This window comes from Coturnix japonica, chromosome 12 (assembly GCF_054131305.1).
Source record: "Coturnix japonica strain WE chromosome 12, WE-NBRP24, whole genome shotgun sequence".
Classification (NCBI taxonomy): domain Eukaryota; kingdom Metazoa; phylum Chordata; class Aves; order Galliformes; family Phasianidae; genus Coturnix; species Coturnix japonica.
Genome location: NC_140674.1, coordinates 10,732,206 through 10,754,808, shown reverse-complemented (window position 1 = coordinate 10,754,808; position 22,603 = coordinate 10,732,206). Strand labels below are relative to the sequence as shown.

The 22,603-nt window shown below is 40.9% G+C and overlaps 1 protein-coding gene across 1 annotated transcript; it reads right to left on the bottom strand.

Annotated features, from left to right (window-relative positions):
* Nucleotides 1-7,994: 7,994 nt before the first annotated feature.
* On the bottom strand, nt 7,995-20,681 carry DIPK2A (divergent protein kinase domain 2A). The gene is made up of 3 exons (XM_015871489.3): nt 19,838-20,681; nt 11,774-12,077; nt 7,995-10,881 (listed from the first exon to the last, which is right to left on the bottom strand). Exons 1-3 carry the CDS (start codon nt 20,489-20,491, stop codon nt 10,550-10,552), a joined length of 1,290 nt encoding a protein of 429 aa, XP_015726975.2. The 5' UTR covers nt 20,492-20,681; the 3' UTR covers nt 7,995-10,549.
* Between the last annotated feature and the right edge of the window lie 1,922 nt (nt 20,682-22,603).

The window sequence follows — 22,603 nt, the reverse complement described above, 5'->3', positions numbered from 1 at the left end:
AGAATCAAGAACACAAGGAAATCTTTCTCTAAGAGAGAAGTTCCTGCTGGAAGTCTGAAGTCATCTTTTTCCACAGAGGTCCACCTTATGACACTCTGTACAGGCAAATATTACCAGATTCTGGTATGGTGTGTAAATGCATTTATTTCACAGCACTGTGATGAATGAATTGTATTTACATATAAAATCCTAGGAAATCTAACCCAGCAATACCATACATGCTGAAAATCAAAACAAGAGTGCAGACTTTTTCCACATAATTTACATTTCAGGATTAACCAATTCTTTGCCATGTCTCAGCCTCTCTTCTGCACTTTACTTGCTTCAGCAAATTGCAAAGGTATTTTCAAGCCCACTTTGCAGAGGATTCCGTTGAGTCTATACATTATTATCTACTTGCTTTCCTATTTCATGGAGAAATGCCCATAGGTTCTTGCAATTTTATTCAAAACATTACCACCATACAATAATAATCTTCTATTAATAATTATATTGTTGTTATAAGCTACTGCGATATTAAGATTTGTAACAGCATCATTAACAAGCCCAGGCTTTGCTTTGATGTATGCGAGCCTGTTCTTGAAAAGTCATTACTAAAATACAACTCTAGTACTTAAACGTTACACACGTCTCTTGTTTATAGTCTCAGTGCAGTAGCAAGCAGTACTGCTCTTTCTGAAACAGCTGTGTACTAACACTGGTAGAGTGCTGCACTGACTGATAGCACAACAGTAAGGGAAACTCAGCTTGATTTTAAAACTGCATACGTGCAACAACACTCCATAGTTTTATTTTAGTACTCAAACACTACTGCATGACTAAAACAGATGTAGGCATAAACACGTGACGTGACATCTTTGCTTAAGTCACGGTGACCTGCACTGCACTTCAGCATGGTACCTGTTAACAGTGGAAATGCTGCCCAGGGGAATAAGAGTGGAACTAGCCATTATTTACTGTTCTTTTGGTAGAGGTGTTTGTGCTTTTCTGGATGCTGTGTACAAAACACTGCATTGTATTCCAAGGACTTTCAGAGGAAGGACTTCTCTTGTACAGAGTGGAACAGTAGAAAAGGAAGTAAGTTAAATCAATACTCACTTGGTGAGATCACTCCGGGGATTTTCAAAGATTCCTGATCACATCAGAGCTCTGTTTGCTACAGACCAAGAATGTCCTGCCATTTCCTTTAACTAGGAAAAAATAATCTCAGCCATTCTTCCATGGTTCAGTCTTCTTCATCAGCTGACCATGATGGTGGGTGGTATTCTTTTTCCATTTCTTCACAAATTCTTGTTTCGCAGAAAACCAAGGCAGTATCAAAATCTTTTTCTTCCAGAAATATTACCACTGTACGCCATTTAGCTGACATGACAAGATCTTCTGCTGCAAGGCGTTATTAAAATAGAAGTTTTATGCACATCAAATAACAGACTTTAAGCCTGCTATCATTAACTAGCAATTAATGCACCTATTATTTTATCTCTTTTTCCAGTAGGAAAACAAGTTAGCAGATAAGAGGATCTAGTCTAGAATAAAAGTAGTTAAATATTACAGAACTTAAATAGACTTCACAAAGTAGTTAACTATTACTGAGTTTCAGGACATTCAGCAGGTAAGCTGTGCTACCGCTTCTCATGCTTGTATTTGATAAATGTGGTTTGGAAGTATAAGAACATTCTCAATAATCTTGCAAGGAAAACAAATCAATGAGCACCTTCACATATGTACAAAGTAGGATGAATTAAAAGATACCTAAGAACCTTTTAACTCAGCATATAAATATTATTTTCAGAAAGGCTGCCTCGTTTTGATGCCCTTGAATGGAGGCAACATTTTTCACAAGAGGCAAAATTGGTTCCAAGAATTTCTGACATCTACTTAAAACTGAAAAAGCCACACGGCATTTTAAGCCTTTCATCTCATTTCCCTCTACACTTTGTCAAAATGCTACAGATGTCAGGGTCTGCTTAGAGGTAGCTGTGATTCACCAGTTGGCCATCTCTACACGCTAATAAGGCAACAAGCAAGACTCTAGAGAAAGATGGGCCTCAAATAGATCATAAGAGGTGCAGATCCTTGAATGGCAATCACTCGATCTGAATTCACTGTCAGTTTTCTTTAGGGGATTCATCTGACCATACTGTTCAGATGTGATTCACTGTGAATTACTATTCAGTACTATTCAGGAACCCACAAGACACAGTTACCCTCTGAGTTCAATGCTGGCTTCTCTTCAGCAGGAGCCTGGTAAAGCTATGCTGGCTAAAGACTGCCAAAGGAGGCTTCCTTTTGCAAGCCAGCACCTTGCATCACACTGAGCTAGGAGGCAACACATCCCAAGCCCAAGAACTCTGAAACATTTGGAAGCAAACCATTCTGTCTCCACCTGCTCGCTGCTTTTGTTCCCTGGAGAGCAGCTAGCATCCACCAATGTTTGGCCTTAACAAAACCATCTTTTTTTGTCATTAGATATGAAAAAGGAAAAGCAGGAGTCAAGTTTATTCTATCTCTTGATTGCCAAGCAGAAAACAGCTACCAAAAGGAAATCAGCTGAACAAAAGATCATCTACACGGAACTCGGAACGATTATGGGCTACTGAACAGATTTCCTTCCGTGGACATCTCTTGAGCTGCCTGCATGAAGGGGCTATTTCATAGCAGACATCCTCCTCTTATTGTTTCTGCTTTGGAAGAAACAACTCTTACCCCAGTTCACAGTCTTCTAATTATATTCCTTTTCTTTTTGCTAAATATTGAATACAAACAAATCTTAACAACAGATCCTGACTCCTCAACCACCTGCTCTTCCTGCAATTCAGTATGCTGATATCATCATATACCAGATGTGTATTAACATCGTTAGCTCACTGGGAACAAAAGATCTTCTATACGTAATCTCTTCTCTCTGTGTGACTTTCCAGTGAGGTTGGGGTGTTTTGGGGGCTTCTATTTTGTTTTTTTATGTTTGTTTTTCTTAAAAACATGGCTTACTCCCCCTGCAAGGCACATAAAGTAAGAGAAGTTTGATTTGCAACTCCAGTTTTATTGTATGTTGTGAGTATAAGTTACCAAAAGTTACCTTTTAGACATACAAATCTCATAACATCTTTAATACCCAGGTCCTGTTTTTTTTTACCACTTAACTTCCAGTTACTCACCTGCTTCCAGAGACATCTTCCCATCTGCTTTGCCATTTCATCCCATAAGTCAGAACTGTCCAAAGGATGTGAAATTTTAATACACTTATTTGATAACGTTTATATAATAGAAATAACCTCTCTACCTGGAAGACAATGAATTAGGAATATTTCTAATGCATCAAAAAGATGATGATAACATTGCCAGAGATAACTGACTTATTTTGCACCTCAGCTTTCCTTGCCTGCTCCAGGACTGCACAACAGCAACATGAGTTCCTTCCTTTACCTTACCCTGCAATGCACTAGCAATTAATCTTCATTGAACTTAAGCTCAATTAGCAAAGGAGAGCACAAGTTTCAACAACTCCCAGTTAATCCCTACGTACTACATAAAAACTGCTAAGATGAAAACCATGCCCCTCTAACTCAATTATCAGGTTCTATTTCCCAGTTTCATCTTGCACCTGTAAAAGATCTGTTCTGTGTCTTCTTAAATACAAAACAAACAAGCCACAGATTTTCTATTTGCACTGTGCACGTACTTTTATTTCTCCTGTATAATACCTGATCTGTCCTCTTGTCATGACCACAACACAACTCTGACGTGACATGATTCTTTATGTGATGGGTAGCGTAAGCTACGTGAACACTGGCTAATAGCAACCCACCTGTCACAGGTAAAACATGCCAAGCAATTTGCTGTACAGAGAGAACACATCCTAGCAAGGAAGCCAAAGGAATGCAAGTAGAAATGCATTACTGTGAGATTGCATCTGAACTTATGATGTTTTACCTAACATCGTAAGGTTGTTTCATCCACACAACATACCATTCTTCATTTCATGCCTCAAACCATCATTATCATTTCTTGGCTTCTTGAGGTGTAGTTTGAGATTTGGTGAACAAAATCATTGGAAGCTTCTAACGTAGCTACAGTTTACACTCCCAGTTACTTTCAATTCACACAAACGCACTTCACATTGTGACTAATGTAACAAACCCACAGAATATATTATCGTTTGTTTGTGTAACTGAGAAGTTCTGATAATCTTCTAATAAAGGGCAGAGCTGGATGGGCATCACTCCAACCAAGGCAGGACAATAGTAGCTGCAGTGGCATTCATACCATCATCAACTGTACAGATAATACCTTTGCAACAACAGATTACGGCATATACATATACATGCGTGTATGTTTATGCTGAAGCAAAATCTCAGACACACAGTAAGGATGCCAGGACTTCGGCATTAGTGGGAAATGAGTTCCATAATCAGAGGCTGAAGTATGCTTTGCCATATGCATGCAACTGTGGACAGGCACTGTACGAGTACTGCCCTCTCATTCATTTGAGTGTTTGCTGTTTATAGAAAGAGCTCCCTTAAAGACAGCAGTGCTTAGAAGAAGTTGACAGCTACATCTGCTCTCTGACAACAAAGAATTTACCCTTAGTCAAATAAGCACAAGCACATTAAGCTCCACCATCTTGACGTAGAATCTGCAAAATCAGTTTACCCAAATAAACAACCAGAATTGCTCATTAAGTCTACAAGACGTGGAATAATAAGGCCCATTATCGGTAGATTCATTTCCGACAGGGTAACATGAAGTCAGCAAGTTGGAAATACCCCTGTGATTTTTTTCTGTTCTCAGAATTTGTATCCTATTTATGGCCCATGTCAGGCCTGCCTAAGGAGCCAGGCCCCTTTTCCTATGTTGAAACTGCAAACTGATTTGCAATAGTTTTTAATGCAATAAAACATCAAGAATCCCCACAAAAAATATTGAGTTTTCTTATTAAAAATATATTATTACAAAAAAAAAAAAAAAAAGTCTGTTGAAGCCCATGTGACATAATTGCATACAGATTAGACTTCACAGTAACTAGACATTCCAGCTTCAACAACCACAGACGTTGAAAACATTCAAGTCAAAATTAAGTTATGTTAACAGTTGGTAGCAATGAAAGCAGCTGCTGAACTATTTTGAGGATTTTCAGAACTATTCGTGGAGGGAAAAGAAACAAAACTGAAACCAGGATAAAAATCCACTGAACTTCGAAAATCTCATTTCTCTATAAACACACAATGCTTGTATTCGGCTAAGCCACAGTTATACCAAGGATGCATTAAATGGATACACAAAGCCTCCACAGATATCAAAGCTAAAGCCCACGGCAGAAATTCAGCACATACAACAGCATTCTGTTTAGAATAGGAAGATGTGTGTTACAATTTGACTAACAGCCACACTGCTCGAAACCCTGACCCACAAAAAATAACATACAGCTGAACCCAGACTGTATATTAAACAGTACATTTTGCTTTGAAGTATGTTCTACATTCACATTCAGCTCTCAGAAACCAGGAGTTAAAGCAGCAAGTAAAGAAAACAGCTTAGAAACTTTCTTTTAAAGTCAGAACTTCCCTGCTCTGGTCTGAACATGCAAGTCAGTCTTCATGACAACTGCGCGTTCCTCAAGTTCCTTCTGTTTGTCTGGCTTTTGAACCACACAAAACAGGTACGTTCTCATACTTAAGAAAATGGCAACAGCAGACTAATCTGCTGCCAGAAGAATGGATCCTTCATTTTCCTAACAAAGTCATGCAGACTACAAACACAGACAGCCTTTGTAGAGGCTTTCTACAATGAAAAGCCACGGGGCTTTTCTGCAGCCAGCCAAAGCTTACTACTCTTGCATACAGCACATGTTAGACTACCAAAGATCTTTGCCCGGAAGACTAATGAAATGTGTTTGTAAAACTCAGAGTAACATAGAAAAAAAAAAGCCAAGACAATGTTTAGAAGTGCCCTTAGTCATGTCTGGGGAGTTGCTTAAAAGATTAAAAACAAAAACAAAAAAAATATATCAGCACAGAAAATTATTTTCTTTAAAACACTTGAAAATAAAGCCAGAATTACATGAAGGTCTGTTCAAACTACTGGTATAACTCTGAACGTGATCAAGAATTAAGGAAACAGCAAACAAGAAGCTTGCAGACATTTACAGTAAAAATAACAGCAATGGTAATAGTGAGTGAACCGGTCACACAAACCCTATTAAATAAATCAGCAGGTCTGTGCTGTCTCTTTGGTTTTGAACAAGACAAAGTAGGTGGAATCAACATTAATCTCCGTTTGACGGATGGGATTTTACAGGTTTGGAAGCATCATGAGATTGAAAGCAGCTGCATTTCCCTAACGTTTCTCTGATATCCACCCAGACAGATGCATTTTAACAGTTGGCTCACAGTCCAATCCATGTCACAGGATTCATGCAACACAGGTATCTAACACCACAGGAGCTTCTGACTTCGGACACATAAGAAGAAAAAACAGGAATCCATGTGTGTACCATAGATGCCTTCTACAAAATCATAGCCAGACTGTAAAAAAAACAGAAACAAAAAACAAAACAACACAAAATAATTAAGTGCCTGTTGGTGAGAGTCCAGGTCTTCACTCTAATAAATTCAAAGCAAACTGCATTTAAGCCAGTCTTTTATGGTAAGTCGGAGTAGTATACAAAGTTTAACGTATTTTCAAGGTCTCATAAGAAACTACCTTGGAGTATTGTGTCCAGTCCCAGGCTCCTGCTCTCCAGAAAGACAAGGATCTACTGGAGTGGAAGGCTGTGGAAATGACTGGGGCCTGCAGCTCCTGCTCTATGAGGAAAGGCTGAGACCTGAAACTGTTCAGCCTGGAGAAGAGTCAGAGGAGACCCTATCAATGTTCAGACATATCTAATAAGCAGGAGTCAAGTGGACAAGGGTAGGCTCTTTTGAGTGGTTCCCAGTGACAGAACAAAGGGCAGTTGGCACAAACTGGAACTGGAGAAGTTCCATATGAACACAAGGAAAAACTTCTTTACTGTAAAGGTGACAGAGCACTGGAAGAGGCCGCCCAGAGATGCTGTAGATTCTTCTCTTGACAAATTCCAAACCCACCTGGATGCTGCCTTGTGTAACCTACTGTAGAGAACCTGCTTCTGCGAGGGGGGCTGGACTTGATCTCCAATGGTTTCTTTCAACCCCTCTAATTCTGTGCAATCTCATGATGAAAAACAATCTGGTAAGAAAATACCACGACTTACAGTTCAAGGCAAGCAGGATCAAACTATATTATACTCTGGAAAGCACTGAAAGAAAAAGCAGCAGTACTTGTTCATGCCAGTTTCTTCTTACGATTTAATGATCTCAACTCAGCTGGAAAATTCAGAAGTCTCAATTTGCTTGTTTGCAGTTCCTGAAGATTAGAGACAGAAGGACTGCAACCAAAATCAAGACCTCAAATATTTTAGACAGCTCATATTTATAGACACAAATTCAGGAGAGAACAGTACTGCTGCAGGTGTGAGTTTCAAATGCAAATGCTTTACAAAAAAATCCAGAATAAATAAGTAGCATCAGAAGTAATTATGTGTTTGTATTATAATACCTGCCAAAATATTGTACTGAAAAGGCAATGTCAGTAGGAATAGAAACTGTTCTAAGTCAAGGAAAAATAAGTTCCTCAAACAAAGATGGAAGATACCAACTTAATATAAAAGAATTCAATCTTTCATTCCATAGAACAGGAGGGTTTGGCTTATCAGGCTGTTCCCAAGAAAAAGAGTCCTACTTACAATAACCTCACAAAGTAAAAGATCTCCGACAGACCATTTAAGCTTTCAATCAGTCTGCTAGAAGAATAGGGAGCTGGAAAACGATGTTCCTGGCTGCTGTCGCTGATGACTATGAAGCACTGCACAGTGCTATGAAGAACGAGTGCTTTGTCTATTTCAATACAGCCTGGATTAAGTCAATCTGAAAATTAAAAACAAAAAGGCTGACAGACCTGAAAATGAGCATCCGAGATGAGGTTCTTACAGTATTCTTTATTAATATCATTAGAAGTTGCAGAAACAACTTTCTTGTAATATAAAGGCACAGGGAAACAGTTTTGATAAAATATTCCAATCAAACAGTAACTTACAGTACGAAAGGACAATTGTAATGCACATACAAACCCCAAACACCTCATTCAAAAATATTTCACCGTGCTCATCAATAATAATGGGCAATGACTAAAAATATAAACTGTTATCGTACAATAAATATCTGATAGGTGCAAACTGACCAAAATTTATTGCTCTCCACAATGTTTTCCCTGTAGTGTTTTGTTTTTTTCCCTCCTCTAAGGACCAAATTCCTTTTATAATCTACTTTATCGACTTGTTACTGACAGAACTCAATCCCAAAACAAAGCTGACAGGACATTCTAGCAGTGACAGAACTGCCTCAAGTAGTAACCAGAGCTGGTAGTGTTTGTTTCTTTTAAAACTTGCAGAGTCAAACCCCACTCTCTCACTGGGAAACACAATGGATGGTTTAATAAAAATTAAAAAATATTAAAATCAACTTTAGTGATAAGTCAAGGCTTTTCTGGTAGTGTAGCTACCGTTAGTCTAGGTTCCTCAAATAAGAGCATTTTATGATGAAAAATTATATGAATGCTCTGACAGCTTACGTCACAGCAAGCGAGTAAAACAGACTTTAAATGAGGGAAGGACAAATGAAAAACCACAACTTGCATTGGTCCTTTCAACTTCAGAAAACGATTAAGACAAGAGCTAGGAAGGAAATGAGACTATATTAGCAGACATGATTTAAAGTAAGAATTTAGAATGCTAACATACCCTTAATAGTCATCTAAGAAACCAGAAGCATTCTGCATCTTTCAATGAGAACAATTTGTAAGCTTTGAGAAAGAAGGGCCCGTGAGCTCGCTATTTCCCTCACTCTGCACTTGCAGCAATTTGGTAAAGCAACAATTTCCATCAGTCTTTTGATGCAGTATGAACAGCACACTGACTTGGCTCTTGAAAGATCACTGTACGTACAATCTCGCTCAGAAATTTTAGCTTGCATGAAACACACACATTTAAGAAATGTTAGTTTTCTCCATTACTGTTACCAGAAGTAACATGCATATATTTTCTTAAGAGCAGTGTTTTATGAATATGACTTCAGGAAAACGATGCATTGTAGTAGTAAAAAATAGTAATTATGACCAAGTAATAAACTGAAAAGCGAGTCTGAAGTAAGATCTTGTAGCAGGACGTGAGGCTTTCATAAAAAAACAACGCTAATTTATCAGAACAACTTCAGATTTACACTTTGTCAGTTTTAACTGCAGTGGAAATAGACAAACTTAGTACAAGAAAATGTGCCTACAGTGGATATTGTTTAATCAACTTCGCTGGTAATCCAAAAGATGAATACACAGTAAACTCTGCTGCACTTGAACTGAACAGAGTTGGTAATGGTGTGAAGCAAATTGCTAACATTTTTTACTCAAATGAGGGTTTTCTTCTAGCATCAGCACACTGCTGTAAAAGCTCTTCAAACAGGAAGGAGCAGTCATGGAAATTTGAATTTTAAGAATTATTAGCTTCAGGGTAGTACTTTTCCCTTATAATTAGTTTAGGAATATTAGTTTAGGAATGGACAGACAAAACCATTTTCTTTGGTTTTTGTTCAACTACTCTGGAGTAACAAATTCTTATTTTTAGTCAAGTTTCTATCCCCAATTTCAATTAACAGATTTTTTTTTTTGTATTAGTCTTCCCTTCATTCTCAAAGAATTTCGGCTAAATGAAGGTCTGTTCATACTGTGATCTTCTGAAGAACAGTCACATGAATGTACTGGTATTAAGGAGAATTTTGTACAGTAATTACATGAAGTGAAATCTCCAATGGCGGAACAACAAAAGACATCAAACAAGCGTTAATTCAAATGACATTTGAGTTTAAAGTAACCCTAAAAAAAGAAATCTAAGCGTAGTAAACTACAGTGTAAAACCCTCTAAATTAGACAGTAAACATGGGAATCCTGTACTCACAGTAGGAATGTACTGCACAGCATTAACATGAAAGCCTGTTAAACTTGAAACAACACGGACAGTTATATTTACCTGTAAGTAAATTCCACTTCAGGGTGTTTAAAAAAAAGAACAAACAGAACACAAAAATGAGACCGTGTTAGGAGAAAGGCCTTTAAAACAGGCCAGTCTAACTTGACTTTCCAAGTCAGAACATCAGTTTCACAAAACTGTGATACTAATGCAGTTTTATGTAAAGTACCCTTTGACACACAAGCTGTCAATGAAGCTATCACAGTCTTTTTTGACCTACTCCCGCTTAAATAGCTGAGGAGAAGAGTCAATAGTAGCTCAAGTTTTAATTCAGTGAGTACCTTGTCTGTTTGCAAAGGAACATTACCATACCACAAAATCTTCATGGTATTTAGAAAACCGATAAATTAGTTTCACTTCTTCATTTTTTCTTTTGAACACACAAGTTCAAGACTTCACTGTACGTGTCTCTGCAATAGTGTTTTAGCCAGTGTTGTGGAAGATTTTCATTGTGGACTACCTCACGTTGTTACTGAGTTGTGCAAGGTATTCACGCAGTTCCTTTGCAGCTTGGAATCTGCCGTATCGCTTCTTTGGGTTGGCACACTCATCCAGCAAGGCCTCAAGCCGGCCATCTTTGGCAATGTCAGCTGGGGGGTCATGAAGTAGTCCTCCAGAAGTGCCACGCCATGTGGCATGTCTTGATAAAAGGTTCTGACAAATAGCATAATAATTGTGGTCCACAGTGACACGAGCACAAAGAATCTCTTTTGAGAAGGACAGACAAGCTTCTTTATCACAGTCATCAAATTTGCTTTCATACCATACATCCCAGTTTTCAGGTTTATCTGTGAAATAAGGAGACAGTTAAAAAGAAAAGTGAGAAGAGCAAAGCGAGAGCACATGTACAATACATGTGTACCCATCAGTCTTTTCATCATTCATTTGGCTATCTCTGGGACTGAGCAAATCAGACATGCTACAAAAGTTAGATCTCACGTAACATTGAGAGGAAAAGAAAAGGAAAGCATGTTTATATGGTCACCAGTACTGAAGGCCATGTACTACATTCAGTACATGAAAATGTTTTCTTGATGGACCCAGACAATTTTTATGTAAGTTCTCTGACAATGTGTAAAACAAAATCTTCTAGCAAACTCAAGGGGGTAAGGGTGAACAAACAAACAAGCCAACCCCAAAGTTCCCAAAGCAAAAGTAGAATCACTTGGATTACTGCCATAAACTTTTGGAGAATGTCAGGTTTCACATTCAGGGTCTCCACCCTTAGTTTTGTGAAGTTCACCCTATAAGCTCAAAGGAATTAAAACCCATATGCAATGTTGCTTTGTCAAACATCCCCCGCTGCTTTAAGCTTTTACAGACAACACAAAGATGAACAAGTTTTCACTATTCAAATCTGGAAAGAGTATTAAAACCTCAAACGACCCAGTCCTTCAATTCCATTATTACAGAGCACCTACATGAACAACTGAAATAGAAGCAGGCTAAAAAAAGTGCATGTCAGTCAACTTCAGGTAGACTCAAAGCTTCACAACACTGAACAACTGGTCAAGCCAATTAGTAACATGACTGTAGAACACAGCTAATTTATCTATCTACCTGCAAAGCTAGCCTTTTTTTTTTTTTTTTTTTCTTTAAAGCATGTACACACAATATTGCATTCATAGAGAAAGAAGAGGTAGATGAGGTAAGGGGAGAGAAAAAATAAAAGAAACTTACTCTGTCTGATTAACCTTTTGTCTGCTACCAGGACATTTTCTGCATCCACAATGATGACTTTCCCATCTCTTGGTCCAACTGCAAAGTTGTCAAAACTGACGTCAAGGAGGTAGAGTGCAAATTCAAAGTCATTATTTGTCAGCTGCTCAGCTATTTCCATCAACTGCCAGGCCAGATCCACTCGTTTCTCCCATGGTGCATTAAAATAACTCCATAGCTCTTCTCCAACATAATTGACAGCCACCATTCTTCCACACGCTCCTAAGTACTTTGCGAATGGCCAACCCTCATCAGATGGGAAACTCTAGACATAAAAAGATGTTTTAGGAATTTTCATTAACAAAAAACAGTTTATACTTTAATAGGCTGTTTGATAAAATCTAGAAGAGACTCCTGTGAACGCTCAGCAACACTAGCAATATATTCATTTCCACATACTTCTAAGTTCTCAAGGGAAAGAAAAAAACATGGCAAAATATATTTGAGAAAGAAATGTAGCTTGGCTGTTAAAGAACTGATAAAATGTTATCTTTTCATATAGGTACCTATACACATACTTCCACCAGTCATCTTTGACACTTCACCTACGTCCACTGTACTAACAGGCACACTCCCTGAAAATACAATCTTGCTTCCGCTCTTTTTAATTAAAACTTCCCTTTTTAATAGCCTAGCAGAACAAGCAAGGTGCATCTCCTCGTTTCTGCTCATTCCCCCTTCCCATTTTTCCCATTTGATTGGATTCCCTCTGAGGATCTTCTCACTTGAAGATTTCACAGAAAGGATTACAGAACAGATTAAAGTATAAAAGAAAGATTAGGGTTTTACACCTCTAGTAGTCCTTAACAAGCTACCTCCTGGTTAATTCCTGCATGCATACTCCATATGTGTGTTACACAAAAACACATTAAATGGTACCAAAAATGAGATGTCTCCATTAGTAGCTTTCTTGATGTTAAAACAAAAAACAGCAATTGCCCACTAACAGTAATAAAAAGACAGAATATTTTCATATTTTAGTTGTGCTGAAAGTGCCCTAAAGCTCCAACATAAGCAGACTACCATTTCAAAGATATTCTCTGCATTATGGGTCAGAAGAAACCACAAAAATAGTAAGTTGAATGTTAAATGCTGTGCACTCAGGACTTCTTTAAGAATACAATATACACTAATATCAAACACTTGAAATTCCACTGCGCGCCCACAAGGCTCAAGACATACTCTACAGAATTTTCAAGGAAACTTCCGTGGCCAATCTTGTATCTATGGTACACATCAAACACATTAAAACCATAATTAAATACTAGCAATAGAACAAGCTGAAAGCCTGAGTGTCTGGACTTCTGCTCTGTTTTGATCACTTGTGCTACTCACAGAAATAAACGTAGTCATGAAAAGCCCTGAGGATGCTACGGAACTAATCTGATTTGTCCAAGACTAGTATGATCGCTTTCAAACTATAACACGTAATTGAGCAGAATTAAACCTCTCTCACTTAGTGAATCTACTGTGCAAGAAAGGCGACATCATCCAGTCTTCAGCATTTCAACTGTAGCTTCAGGGAAATTCATGAAGGTGGTTAAGTTACATGCAAACACTCACTGGCTCAGTGCAAGTCAAGTGACACTCAACTTGAGAAGAATGGGTTTGTTTTGTGGTTAAAAAAATAAATAAATAGATAGATACAACACACCAAAAACAGTAACATTCCCTGTTACAAACAGACTGACATAATGAAAACGCATACCAAGGAATGCCTTGAAAACATTTCATGTATTTCTATCATTACTATATTCAGTCCTGGATCAAAACAAGCCCCAGTGCATCTTAGTAATGTACAGTGATACAAACAGCTGTTGTCCATCATGTGATATTGCTTACAAAGTAACAAATTTCACTCAAAAAGAAGCAACAAGGAGTTGGTGCTAAGTGATAACTTGCATGGAACTCCCAGTGATTTTTTCTATCCAGCAAGTGGGATCAAGGGGCAGGACAGCAAAATCCAAATACGGACTGCTTGTATACACCTGGAAAAATCCAGATAGCTTTGGATCAAGAGAAAGTCTAAAGCTATGCTATCTTCCTGCAAGCATGCGGGCCTACTATCCATAGACTACTCCTATAAAACAAATTTGTACCCTGAATTGGAGAAAACTGACCTGCTTCTCCAATTAACACAAGTTTAAGTGATTTAAGCCAACACAACATTTTCATATTGCTCTGTATTTGCAGCAGTCAGTGCAGTAAGTTCAATTATACCTAAACCTTTTTAATTCAGTATGATTTTGAACCACTCTATTCCTCTCCTCTCCTTCATTCCAGTCCTGCTGTTTGCTTCTGCCTCTCTTCCCAAATATAAGTTCAGTCACCAAGAGCTGATCATGGCAAAGGCCACATCTCCATCGAAAGGAAAGATGCACATTCCTCCCAGCCCATCCAGTACAGTCACTTCAAACCCCTCCTTTGCTTTTAGAGAAAAGCAATGCAGCTGGTGCCTGCCAGGCTGATGCTCAGTTGGACCAGTAGCCAGATCCAGCTCATGACATCACATTAGTGCTAAAAAACAGATGGAGGCAGGCCTGAATAGCCAGGTGCAGCAAAGAGGAAGAGCTAGAAGGACTAATTCCCATCAGTAGCAGGGATCTATGTAATGGACTGAACAGATCCATAAGAAGCATAGCATTATCCACACAGCTATGCTTACCTTCAAAACACACACCTACTACACTTCCTATGTTACATACACTAAATTTCATCTCACAGAAGCAATTCTTGGAGCAGTTTTACTTATTTAGAAAGAAGCTTCCCAAACAATACAGCATGCCACACTGTTACACGGACGTATTTATAACTCTGCGGCAACAAAAAGATCTTTTGACATCAGAAGCACAGGGAACCCTGCCAACATCTGCACATGTACGAACAACATCTCCGCTTTGGCTCCCTTCCAACTGGCACAAAACAGCCACATCTACACTTCATTACACAGGCCAGTAGCCCAAGAAGGGGATAAAAATACGTACGAGTGCCCCATTCAGTACTTTCATATTCACTCCATGAATTTGACAGGAATATCAATGAAGAGGAGACCTGTTGTTTTGTAAGTAGAGATTTTTTTAAAAAAACTATTTAAGCTTTAAATATATATATATATATATAGCACGTTTCTGCTGAAGATCACAGATAATTTGTTCCTTTCTTTTAAAGACATGTTACCATTCTGAAAGCCAGTATGATGCAAACACAAAACTGCAGGGTTGTTAAACACTGCTTCCATGAACAAGCAGCAAAACACACAGCAGCCAGAAATCCCACACTTTGCTCCAGACAACATGGATTTTACTTTAATTCACAAGAAGCTGCTGGGAGCATAAATATTTGATTAGATCACTTTGTACTTGAACACGCTATTTGAAGACATAAAAAAAACCTGCATTTGACAATTAAGATTAAATATGCTCCTGCTCACAAGAAACAGGTAAATCAGTCTACGACTCCAATGCACCCGCTGACATCTTGTCTTTGAATATACACTTAAATGCTGTGGAAACCAAAATCACATCCCAGTGTTTAAAAATACAGCGGTGTATATGAGAACCTACAAACAACTGGCTTAGTAGTCCCCTCTCATTAAAACTGTCATCTTACTCTATTCACACAGCAATAGGAATAGTTTCTTAATAGACAGACAGAAAACAGTAAACACAACAAAACTCCTGATGTCTTCATTCCCACTGACACACACCACAAAGTTTTCTCCATGCCCTGAATAGCTGCATCTCACCAGGCAAAACTGAACAATCCCTGCCAAAGGAACAAAGGGCACTTTGTCCCACAAAGAATAATACTGCGCTTATGTCTTTAAAGAAAGAGCAAACAAAAAAAGCTGTGGTCTAAGAAGAAATATTGAGGATTAATACGGTGAATTTATCATTTCACTCAAGAATAAAATACATTCTTAAGGTATTTGTCTGCCTCACTTCCACCTGCCTACACACACACAAGACATATAAATGTGCCACTGCATTCAACACTCAGGGCTGTGAACTGGATCCTGCAGTAAAGGCTCAGCAGCTTGAGGCTGATAAGGCCACTGTAATCTGCAATAACAGAAAGCCTCTCTGAATTACACACAATAATAAGTAATAGTTTATCATAGTCACATGTATAATTCACCTAAATAATCAAATCACACAAAAAAACAGTTTGTGATGATTGAGAACTTGAGCTGTTGATCTACTGTAGCACTTTTACTGCTTTTCAATTTCAGGAGTGCTCTAATAGACACTATACATCAATACCCATTTTTATATAGCTTAGCTTCATGTTTAAAAATAAGACAGTAATGTACACAAAGAGCTACACCTTAAAGATGATAAAATGAATAAAAGAGATGCAAATATGCAACACAATGGGGAATTTTTTCCTGCTTGGCATTACTCTTAAGATTCTGATGGCAAAGGACCCCTCCATAACACCTTGGCTAGAATTACCTCACTAAGCCATGCCTGCCCAGGTACGAGCTGGTACAGCCACCAAAGTAATGTGCTGCTCCCCTGAAGGGAAAGAATTTGTTCTCTCTCATAAAGTGCTGTTGATTTTGCAGGGTAAACACAAGTAGTGCTTGCATTAGTCACCAAGGCAAATAAGTACAGCTCTGGAGCCATGCAGACCTGGAGATCAGACTGCACAACGAAACTGCTCAGATCTGAAGGAGGTTAAAAAAGCAGCATCAAAACATGCTTTTTTCTGTCATGCCATGATTTGCATTTTAGAAGATCTGAATTCAAGTGTATTTGTGGATGCTAGTGAGTGTAATGAAGACCATTTACTACTTCAACTGTACGCCACATAATTTAATGTTCATCTGAAGTTGGGAAGTTGAGCCTGGGAAAAAGCTGCAGAAATGCACTTTGCCTGTAGTTCACAGCCAACTTCTGGAACTGTAAATAAATAAAGCCAACAACAAAAGAAAAACCAAACAGCCCACGCATGACTTACAAGCATTTTATTTACTTTTAACTGCAGAGTTTGCATAGGGTGAGTTTCCTCTGTGTAAAGACTGAACCCACAGTCCTGTTAGCTGTGCAGCTGGTGCTGCAGCACTGCAGGACCGGCAATAACTGCTCTAGGGCTGCAGTAGTTATGAGAACACATAGGTCAGTTTTGATAGTAGAAAAATAGCATCCTTCACAGCTCGCCATGCAATCTTACTGGATAAACAGCCATTTTTACTGAAAACTGTTTTCTAACTTAAAAGCAATTTCCCAGCCCAGCAGCAGTGCTCCATCAGTTACAGCACAGTCAGTTCCTTGTCGCTGGGCTCTGTGTGTGAGACAACACGTGCTCCCTGCTCACAGCATCCAAACAACAGCAACTTTTGGTGCTGCTTTTGTCTGAACAAGTTGCCCACGTTTACATTAACTATTGCTTCAGGTGCATCAGACTGATTAAAGACAGGAACTCAATATTCACATGCCAAGTTTTAAAAGACTATATGCGTAACCTTTCACACGTAGCTTATTTCATTCCATTCTGATTAACAAAGATGAAAGACTAGTTTAGCGAGATTCTACAAAAGAAAAAATAACTTGCTACTAAGGAAAAGACAAACTGTGCCAAACAGTCCTTCCATCTGCTTTATGAAGCAGAATGCCAGAAGGGGCTTTATTCTTCATTGAATACACATATACAACTGCTTAACAAACATTAAATATGTTTTTGATGGCTTTCATGTTAAGACTGCTGTTAGTAACCTGCACAAGACTGTGGTGTTTATACCACTGCCCACAGCCTTACAACATTAGAATGTCACGCTCCTCTATCAGGTGAGGCTACAGACCCAACTACAAGCTTACCCCAGGAAATGCTTTACACCTGTTGTGGGCACTGCCACTCAGGGGTAACCATACCCCACACTTTAGGCTTCAAGCTCAAATCTCAATCTCTGATTTAAGAAGAGTTTCTGATGAAAAAATCCCTAAGTTTCCAGCTCTGACAGATGAGTAAAGTGACTTTTCAGTCACTGTCTGCTTCTATCTGGTTGGTGCTAAAATTAAATAACACAGAACTTTAAAGCACTGAATATCACTCAGGTTTGCTTTCTTGGAAGCAGCTGACTTCTAGAAGAAGCCTCTGGTCTCATTCCCATGCCAGTATCTGCCTTCATCAATCATGCAGAAAGCATGCGACAAAGCGTTTCACATATCTTATGTATAAATGGAAGCAAAGTCATTTATCACTCCTGGAAAATAACCTCTCGTACAAAGCACCCTGCATCTTGCTGCTGTAAAAGCTGCATAACACAGAGTTGTGTATAATGTGCTCCTCTGGAGTAGGGTGTGAATAAGGTATAAATAAGAAAAACCGATTCAGGTTTACATATGTAAGATACTTCCCTCCTGATTGAAGGAAGGCATTCAAACCGTTAGCACTCATCATCAAGGCTGCTGAATGTGCCTCTGCAGAATACATTAATTTACAAAGTTTTGCAACACTCAGAGCTGGTCTGAAGTTGCCCAAGAATGTTTTCCAGGATCTATCAACATCTCCAATCCTCTGTGAAACACTTCTCATTTGATTAGAGGTGACAGAACCGTACGATGCTCTGGAGTGGCAACAACTGCCTTGCTTCCCCACCAACGTGACCAGCTCTGCTCTCAGCAGCACTTTCAGGATGAAAAATGGTGAACAAAGCACTCCTTGAGCTCCACACGCAGGGGTTTCTCATCTCTTCAGTAGATCTGCCTTAAAACCTCAAGGCTCATCTACACCTTAGTAAAGAGCTGATATAAACAAACCAGTTCTGCCCACTGCCTGGGTCCCAGCCCACACAATGACACAACTACGCCATCTCCTTTGTCCCTACGGACTGCACCGCCCCTGCAAGTCACAAAGCAGCACTTTTTGTAGAAAAGAAACTCTATACAAAGAAGCTTTTTGCAGCCATCTGGGTGCACGATCGTTGTGCTGGAACACGTGCTCAACGCCAACACCCTAAGCTGTAAGAAACACAACCAAGACTATGTGATTCCCAAATCACTTCCAAATGCACTCAGCAAAGTAAGGCCATTTGCACTTTCTTTTTTATGTGGAGTTTCCTCACTGTGCTCATGAGCAGCTGCCGGCCGTGCCCTGAAAAGCAAACTGGGAACTGTGGAGAAAAACAAACCAAGTGCTGTAGACAGAAAGGCTGAAAGGGAAGAGGGAATGCTACCCTGAAATGCATTCTTAATTAAGCAGAGTTCATAAATGCCCTCTCTAGAAATGAACCAACAAATGAAGGTGCTGGAGGCAAAACCTGCAGCCCTGCTTTGTGGGCGCTGGAAGTTGTTTTTTTGCTGCCTCACTAGGGAAGAAGCTGATGTCTATAACAGCAGTCACACAGCGATGCTCTCACACATACGATGCTCTCACACATACTTGCAAATCTTCTCTTTGAAACACATCAGTTGGAAGCACGGACTGCTCGGCAGTCAGACAGCACAGCTCTGAGCCCAGCGTGTGCAGCAAGGGAGGGCCTGGAGATCTCTAACAGAGCTAAAAGCCACAATATAAGGCAAGGGGAGGCTGCCAGACACGAGCAGGTATGCACAGCCGGGTGCTGCCACGGAATGCAGGGATATATCGTCAACTTTTGACCTAAAAATATGAGCTGAATACAAAATCTAGATGACATGCTAAAGTATATCTGTTTGCCTACCAGAGCGTAACAGCACGTAAGCAGTGCTCTTAAATAAACAACGTAGGAAGCCCAACTGCTAAGAAGTGAATGCTATCTCGTTTGCTGCTCCATCTTTCAGCTAGAAAACACCCATTTCCACTGCCAAAAACGCAGGATCTGTATTCAGCTCCGAGGAGAACACAAGGCAGCACGGCTCAGCTCCGTACAAGGCATCACATAATTCTGTGATTCTGAGTATATCAGCACTACGCCACTCAAACACCACCGGCAATCTCGGCCCCTCCGTATCACAGCCCGCACCACCGCGCTCAGAGCCGAGGACGAGGAGGACGAAGCCCCGGGGCTGTCCCGGCCTCCCCTCCCTCCTGCCGGCCGCTCACCTGCAGCACCAGCGGTTCGGGGTTGAAGGCGAGTGTGATGAGGAGCTGCATGCGCTCCGAGTCCTTCAGGTTACGCAGCAGGAAGCTGCCCGAGTCCTTGGTCTCGGCGTATCGTCGCACCAGCCGGTCGAGCAGGCGCTGCGAGGGGCAGTGCACCAGGTCGGACCAGCCCTCCACGGCGTCGGGGGTGAGCAGCCGCACGTCTCCGTTCAGGCTGGCGAACTCGGTGGCGTGCAGCGCCTGCAGCAGGTCGCAGCGTCCCCTGCCGGTGGCTCGCCGGCAGATCTTGGCGTCGATGTCGGCCAGCTCCTGCGCCGAGCCCAGACGCTTCAGCACGACGCGGCGGCTGCCCTCGCGGGGCTCCCCGTAACGCGCGAAGTACACGTTCTTCACGTTGAAGAAGTCGAAGAGACGCAGGCGGCCCCAGCTCTCCAAGCGCAGCTGCCCGTTGAGGAACTTACGGCACCAGCTGGTTCCCCAGCAGGCCGGGCACTTATTGAGCTGCAGGAAGCGCCGCTCCGCCAGCTCGTTGCGCTGCAGCGAGGCCAGCAGCGAGTGCGTGTTCAGCACCAGCGCCGCCGCCAGGCTGCCCAGCACCGCCAGCTTCACGTAGCGGTACAGCCGCCCCAACTTCAGCGACACCAGCCGCAGCATCGTCCCGGCCGCGCCGGGCCCAACGCCGCCCTCCCTTTTCCTCCGCGCCGCGGCTCCGGCACCACTAAACTCCGCGCCTCGCCGCCCGCCCGATAAAAGGCGGCCAAGTTACTGAAGGGACGGCGGGCGGGGGAGGGGAGGGGAGAGGGGGAGGCGCCAGCGGCCCGCCGGCCCGAGCGGACACGCCCCCGAACGAGGCCGCGCCCCCCGAGGGAGGAGCCCCGCCACAGCCGCCGCCACCGCCCACCTGGGGCCGAGAGTGACGCGCTCCTTCCCGCCCAGCGCTGCTCGTCGCTGCCGCTCAGCGGCGCCTCAGGGATGGCTGCGCGTCCCGGGATGCCGGCAGGGACATCGCCATGAGGACAGGCACCGGCTGCTGGAGGGGAGAGAGCATAGAAGTGATGTTGGTGCGACAGAACGGGCGTACGGAGCTGTGCTTTACAGCAGGAGGAGGATCTGTTTGCTGATGTGTGATCGTTATCCAAGCGTGGCAGTGCTGTTTTCCACTGACTTCATTTCCAAGTGTGTAAATATTGGACGTACGTTTGTATTTCTGCAGTTTCACAGTCCCCGTGTACTCCTTTGCCATCTGTAATTTATAGAACTATAGGGGTTGGAAAGGACCCCTGGAGATCATCAGGTCCAATCCCCTGCTAAAGCAGGTTCCCTATGGTAGGTCACACAGAAAGCCATCCCTACCTCTCTGGGCAGTCTGTTCTTGTGCCCTGTTACCTTCACAATAAAGAAGTGGTTGAAAAACTAATTATTCAGTAATAATTTGTGTAGCTGGTAACTCTTATAAAGCACGATTCATGAGCGATCCATTTCAAGGCGGGAGGGGAATCTGTTTCGAGATGCAGGGGAATGCAAAGAAAACTAGATAATGCACTATAATGTATGTATGTATTTCAAAATCTGTTTTTCTAGAGTTGCCTTCACTCTTCAAAGTTCAAAATAAACTACAGTAGTTTTTCTGTGAAGGCTTCATTATATATGACAGTGTAATTCATCACAGATTCTAGTGACTGGAATGAGAACACAGACCACTGTCAGAGAGCAAGTGCATGAAGTTCTGTGACACAGCAGGTTCATGTGCAGTTACACAGCTCTTTGCAGTAGCTCAGCAGTAAGGTCTCAGTTTGCTCCACGTTATGAAGTGTCATTCTAACAGTTACTTGTTATTGATGGCTTCATATACATTTTGGTTTCTTTTAATTATCTTCCATTACAATGCTGTGTTGAAGTTAGGAATAGACCCTTAAGGTAAGCAGACATCATATATTCACAGTTTTCAGATACATCACGAGGTGTCACAAAAATCACAGACTGTGTGGCTATGGGGGTGACTTTCAATACGTATCTAGTGTAGTGATTTGAAAGACGTGGGTAGATCCAAGCATTTTCTCTCCATAAGGACAGAGCCCAAATTTATGCTATTTAGAATCCAACAACTCTATGCAAAAGGCTAATAACAGACTCCAGCATACTAGGGCACTTAATTCTGAGCTCTTCTACTTCAAACTAAAGAATGAACAGCTGTCCAAAATGACAGCTACCTCAAAATCCTTGCAGAGAATGGATATGGAGTGTCCCATTGTGTTTTCTACATTGTTCTTTATAGATTCATTTCCACACTGAATCACACAACCACCTTGCAACTTTCCAATTTGAGATGACCATGATTTTTAAGCAGACAAATCTGAAAGATGTGCCCGGAAGAAAAACTATTGTAAATTCTGCACATTCATAATCAGAGTTCGCTTATTTCCATTCTGTGCCTCAGACTTACTGCATAGATGTCATTCAGAAGCATGTGCCACAGGAATGGCTGAAATTCCTGAGTATTTTGCCTGACTAGAGGATATCTTCTGATATCTGTATTCGATATCCTCAGGCATCTTTCAAATTTGATCTCTTGTCAGAAAATAAAGTACATATTTGAAGAAATCTGGATATATTATTAGGTTGTGTATCTATGTGTCCATCCAACCATCTGTTCCAGCTCTCTAAGAGATCAAGGGAAAGAGATGCTGTTCACAGCTGCCTGAGAATACGTACCATAACCACTGTTCTGTATTCTACTTTCAGTAGAATCAAAAACTCTTTTACTAC